Below are 5,918 nucleotides of genomic sequence, written 5' to 3'. Positions count from 1 at the left end.
AAGGATGAGAAGGAATGGTAGGTTGGAAACCCCTTGTTCTGGAATGCAGCTAGGTATTTGAGCACCATCTCTGGACCTGAATCCTTAAGAACAGACTTGGCCTGGGAGAAAAGGAACAAAGTTATGGACACAGATCCTTAGGAGTGTGCCAATAGAATACCTACTGTGGTATAAGGACAGTAGTGACTTAGATTACTGTGTCTTTAAGACTTGGAAATTCTGGATTCAGTGTTCAGAGACTTGTCACTTGAAAAAAATTGTAGCTGTAGGTTATTGGAGACTGAACCTAAAAAATTAATTGGCGCTTGATGTTGCTTGTAAACAAAGGCCTTCTCACCGTACTAACTTGGTTCACTTTGTTGCTGCACTTGTTTGGATCCAATTACAATCCTTATAGTTTGAGGAGTGATTGGCTTATTGGATTTTGGCAGACATAAGAATATAGGACACTTATGTCTTATGCGTCACTCATTTCAGAGACACATTTATTATACCATAGTGGTATATTTTTGTGAAAAAGTGGAAGTAGGTTTTGAATCACAGTGTCTTTCATCTCATGCTTGCAAGATGCACAAATAATGCAATACAAGGATGGTAGTATCTTTCAATAGTATAATACAGAGTGTAATGCAATATATTCTCATGATACAAATGTGTACACAGTGCTGTTGTAAACGTAAGCTGGTCAAACCCAACAGCAGTAGTCACTTAAAACTGAGAACATTACGTTCTATGTGCAAAAGGTTTGGTAATGCCTGCTTTAATAGTGGCTCCATTTGACCATGGACACAAAAGTTAGCTTCCAAAAGGTCTTCTTGTTTGTTGCAAAGACAAGTTCATGTCAAAATAATTTGTTTATAGACTTTTCTGTGATGACACACTATTGGCGCATATCACAATAAGTATATTGAAACACCTCCAAATATTTGATGTTCCCAAGTATATTCTACATGCCAATGTACTAAAGTTTTTTTCATGGTTAAAAAGAAGCATTTCATCATGCTCTTCCATACAATTCAGGTCACCTCCCCAAGGCCTGCTCAAATCCTGCTACACTGTTCACTTGTACTTCTGCTTTTTATTCAGGAAATCAATTGGGGATTTGACCATGAGATTAGGATGTGGGTATTATTAAAAAATGTTACCTATGACATGAAATTTCATTCTTGTTTTCCTGCTTTGAACATTTGGCTGCAAATGTGTTGATAAATATGCCACACACCTCATTAACTCTTTAAGTAGGAATGATATGTATCAGATTGTAAATGTCAGTTTTACTAACACCGTTTTCCACATAGGCCATAAAGAAAACTAATGTGTTACGTAAAGGAGGCCCTGAGGACTAGATAGCATCTCTGCAGGAAGATATTAAAAGAAGAAGTTTTTTTATAGGTACACTTTAAAGGTAACCGAGAGAGGAAAAAAGTGTATGCCATTTATTTATTGCTTCTACATGTTGAGTAAAGAAAGCTTGAAAAGTAGAGGATTGTTTTTTGGGGTGATTGGGGGTAAGCTGTATGTTTTTCTTTCTTTATAGCTTTTTATATTTGCATTTCAGGTCTTGCCAACCCTGTTTTTCCTGGAAGACAATATGAACCACTGAACTCCTAGTAAGATTGTAATATCCCATGTACAAAGAATGAAACCGGAACAATTTAGCGGGGCAAGGAATTTTTAGTCAGACTATTTAAAAATTCTTGGGGTAGATTCTCTGATGAATTCTGGCCCTTTTACGCTGCTCTGGAAGAAAAAAGCAAATGGATCTAGCCTGCTGAGAATTCCCCCAGCATAGGGGAGCTTTCAGCTGGTGCTTGCCTGGCACATCCAGTTCCTGAGTGGTTGATGGCCTCTCTATCAGAGCATAAGGGGTAGGAAGCTGTTAGGATAGGGTGTGACTGGAGTGCACTGTGCTACTACTATCCCCTCTTGGAATATAGTCCTTTGGGCACTCTTGACAGCTGATATTAAGTTAGTGACCCCGGGCTGCTCTTACCTACCCTGGTGCTGAGACAGATCCACCCTGAGAAATGGGGAGCCATAACAGGCTCCCTGGTACCTTTTCTCTCTTTGCTGTGCAGAGCAGAAACTCAATGGAGCAGATTTTTTTGTCCTTGTTCTTAATTTTGGTAATGTCACTTTAAACATTAGAAAAATTCTTGACAAACAGGTAGTAGAAAATATTTCTTTGTGGAAGTCTCAATACCCGTCCCTTCTTCACTCATGAGCTGAGAAAACTCCTACTCCTGTTCTCTAGTTGTCCAGCAAAACTAGGAAGGACAACATGACATTCTTTATATTTCTAAAGCTAAAATAAAGGAGAATAAAAACACATTTCTGAGAACAAAACCTTTCTAACCTTTCAAATTCCACGATGAAGTCAAAAATCACACAAGCATCTTTGATTTCCTTTGGCGGTCACCTTTAAACTCATCTTCTATTTGACAATATGCTGCAGTCCAAAGTCGTCTGCCCCAAACTGCCTTGATTTGTGAATCCATTTGCTTCAGCTATGCTTGGGGCACAGGAACCATTCATAATGCTGTTACTCAGCAGTCTGGAGTTCATCAAAGCACTCTAGAATTTAGCTCCCAGGGTTGCTGGAAACAAAAAACATATAATGTAGGAGCCAATCATGTGACTTAGATTCGTCCTATACAAGACAGAAAACTGTATTTGGTTTCTCCTTTCGGGACAGAAGCAAGATAACAGTGAAGCTACTTGGTGGTAATTGCACACCCACAGTGTCTTATTGTGAATCAATGCCAGACTCTTGGCTGCCTAATGTAGCCACACCACCCACGATTACCATATGGTCTGTACTGTAGGTTAATGAGAATGGTTCTTCATCTCCCCCCCCACCTCCCGAAACAAATGTCACCCTGATTTAGATCCATAACCTCTTAATTTAATACTAGAAACAAAATAATGCTAACTTGATCTATAGTACTAAAACCTAACCAAGTATCCTGAGTACAAAGTTATATGCTATTTAATTTAAATTAGTGTCCTTTGCAATTACACAAATGATGGAAAACACATGGGGACTGCAAGGTGAATCACAGACATCTGGTAACTTTAACATAATATGAAACAGAACTGCTATTCTCAAATATTTTCATATGGCGTTAAAGTAGACATTTTATTTTTATTTTTTTATTTTTTTTAGGAGTTAAGACAAAATGAAGCAAGAGTCAAAGTAAATTTTTGTTTAAACCTTCCTGGGCAAGTCTTAATTACTGTTTTGTAATGCCATATGTAGATGATCAGACAGCTTGTTGAAATATGAAGTGCTTTCCTAATAGTATTAGTGTAATGGTAATTTTTAGAATTGTGTATTTTATACGTGACAGAAAATACATTAATATTTCAGGAGCCTAACCCACTGGAAACCCTAATATCCCATGATTTACCAGTGGACTATAACCAATGATCAGTGGCTCACTTGCAGCCCATTTTTAGATACTTAAAATTCTCTACAGGTCTTTAACTCTTTCACTGATGTTGCAGTACTGTACACACATGGACTTTCAAAAAAAAAAAAAATCAACTGCAGCTGTGGACTGTCATTAGTGAAAGCAGAAATGTTATTATTTGGCTCTTCAAACTTGCCTGACAGACTTATAGAAATGAATTATAAATTAGAAAGGATGTAAGTGATATACTTAAAAAAAAAAAGGAATGTATTTTCAATATCAGCTACATCTATGTATAATTCATATATCACTTTAATGATTTTTGGCTGTGAAAGATGAAAAACAGTCAGGGTGGATGACACCGCCTCATCAGTTATTGGGAGTGGACCACATCCACCGTGACTGAACTGGCCTTGTTAACACTGGTTCTCCACTTGTAAGGCAACTCCCTTCTCTTCATGTGTCAGTATATTTATGCTTGCATCTGTAATTTTCACTCCATGCATCTGAAGTGGGGGTTTTTACCCACAAAAGCTTATGCCCAAATAAATCTGTTAGTCTTTAAAGGTGCCACTGGACTCCTAGTTGTTTTTGTGGATACAGACTAACACGGCTATCCCTCTGATATATTTTATGTGACATCTTTGACCACTGTGAATTCCCATTATCCAGACCATCTAATGTGGAAGCATCATTCATATATCACTTCAATCTTGAAAATAATATCAGAACTACAACTGCTGGTCAAATCATACTTCAGAAGATGAGCACCTGATTGCCTGAAATCACCTATTCCAATGTGAGGCCTGAAATTTGGTGATTGTTTCCATAAACTTCCACGTTCCTTTGTTCCACAGAAGGCTGGATCTAATGCTCGTTTAAATTAATTGGTCTCTTCCCATTGACTTCAATAGGCTTTAGATCAGCCCAGAAACTAGGCCCATAAATCAATCAGACCATTGCTGACTCTGCAGTAGTCTATGGCTCCACATGGAACAATTGACTGATTCCAGATGAGTCATTTTCTGTTGTAATGCCTTTCCAATGGCTATTAATTTTAAATGTTTCCATCATGCTAATTAATTTTGACTTGAAAAACTTTGAGACTGTACATAGCAAAAACTATTGTATGCTCAGATGGGTAATTACACCTTTAATTACTGAAAAGTTAATGCGTTGCGCTTTGCTATGTTTACAGAATTTTGTTAACTATCTTGATTGCCTAGAAGTGAAAGGCTAGTGCAGTAACCTCTAAGATACTAGAATATATGGTGATGGACATATAAGAAATTCTAAAACTGATTACATACTAGGAATTTGTTCTCTAGTTTCTGTTGAAGTTCTAATACAGAATACTGTGAAATTTGCTTGTCTCTATTGTGGTCACAGCACACGCACACAGAGAAGTTAGATTAAAAACAGAAATACTCTTGATGGAAGGTTGCAACACAACACTATTTTATTTCTCCGAATTATAACACACACAGGAACCCAAAAACAGAGAGAGAAAAAACAGGCTGCTCCCAAGGGCAGTGAGGTACAAGTCATCCCCACCCCCCATTGCTTCAAGCTGGTTCTTTTCAGGTGGCCCGCTTCTGGGCCCACATTGCCCACACACAGCCCTGCAGCCAGGGCTAGGAAAAACCTCTGAGCACTTACCCGTTCAGTACACCAGCAGAGTCTGTCTCTAATCCCTCTGTTTGCAGCCTTGGCGCCAGGGTGGTAGCGAGAAAGTGGGAGCTTGGCTTGGCTGGCAGCATGGGCATGACTGAGTATCCAGCCCTCTCTCTGGGGCTCTGTCAGCGTTTGTGGGGGGCTTGTTGTCCGTCCGTCTCTCTGCCTACTCCCCTTCCCTTTTTTTCACTGGAGAGACCAGCTTGCTCCTCTTTGTACAGTCGCGCTCTCTCTGCGTCCATGCTCTTTCATGCCCAGTCAGTCTGTCTCTCCTTCCCTCCCCTCGGTGTGGCGCTTTCTCTGTCAGCTCCCTCGAGGCCAGCTGCCTTTCCCGCGCGGCGCGCGAGCCCCGAGCCCCGCTCCGCTGCCCACCCCGCCCCCGCGGCGTGCGCGGTCCCGCGGGGCCGGCTCGGGAGCGCGCGCGCAGGGAGGCTGGCCGGCCGGCGGGCGAGCAGGGAGCTCTCTGCGGGCTCAGTGCTGATCCGCCGGCAGGCAGCCGGGCATGCGAAGCGATGGCCGCTGGCGGCTCTGAGGAGAAGACCTACCGCCGCTTCCTGGAGCTCTTCCTGGGCGAGTTCCGAGGGCCCTTCGGGGCAGAGCCAGCCCCCTCGCCCCCCGCCGCCGGGGCAGAAGGGGAAGGGGCAGCCGCTGGGGAGGCGGAGGAGAGCGACGCCGCGGACCCCCAGCCCCCCACCCCTCCGCCGCCGCTGCCTCGGCCGCTCTCCGAGCACATCATCGAGGAGGAGGTGGAGGGCGAGTGCCTGGACCTCTGCCTGCAGCAGCTCTACAAGTAGTGAGTGCCGGGCTGGGGGGCAGGGCAGACCGGGCTGA

The 5,918-nt window shown here is 42.4% G+C and overlaps 1 protein-coding gene across 1 annotated transcript in view; it reads left to right on the top strand.

Annotated features, from left to right (window-relative positions):
• Window positions 1–5,584: 5,584 nt before the first annotated feature.
• The window catches only part of PPM1E (protein phosphatase, Mg2+/Mn2+ dependent 1E), a 106,623-nt gene continuing 106,289 nt past the window's right edge, over window positions 5,585–5,918 (top strand). The window contains exon 1 of the mRNA XM_026656538.2: window positions 5,585–5,880. Coding sequence (XP_026512323.2) covers window positions 5,600–5,880 — 281 coding nt within the window. The 5' untranslated portion in view covers window positions 5,585–5,599. The remainder of the gene's footprint in view (window positions 5,881–5,918) is intronic.

The sequence above is a fragment of the Terrapene carolina genome, unplaced genomic scaffold (genome assembly GCF_002925995.2).
Source record: "Terrapene carolina triunguis isolate 2854851 unplaced genomic scaffold, T_m_triunguis-2.0 Scaffold231, whole genome shotgun sequence".
Lineage (NCBI taxonomy): Eukaryota > Metazoa > Chordata > Testudines > Emydidae > Terrapene > Terrapene triunguis.
The sequence above is the reverse complement of the archived record's forward strand: the minus strand, read 5'-3'. Positions and strand labels throughout refer to the sequence as shown.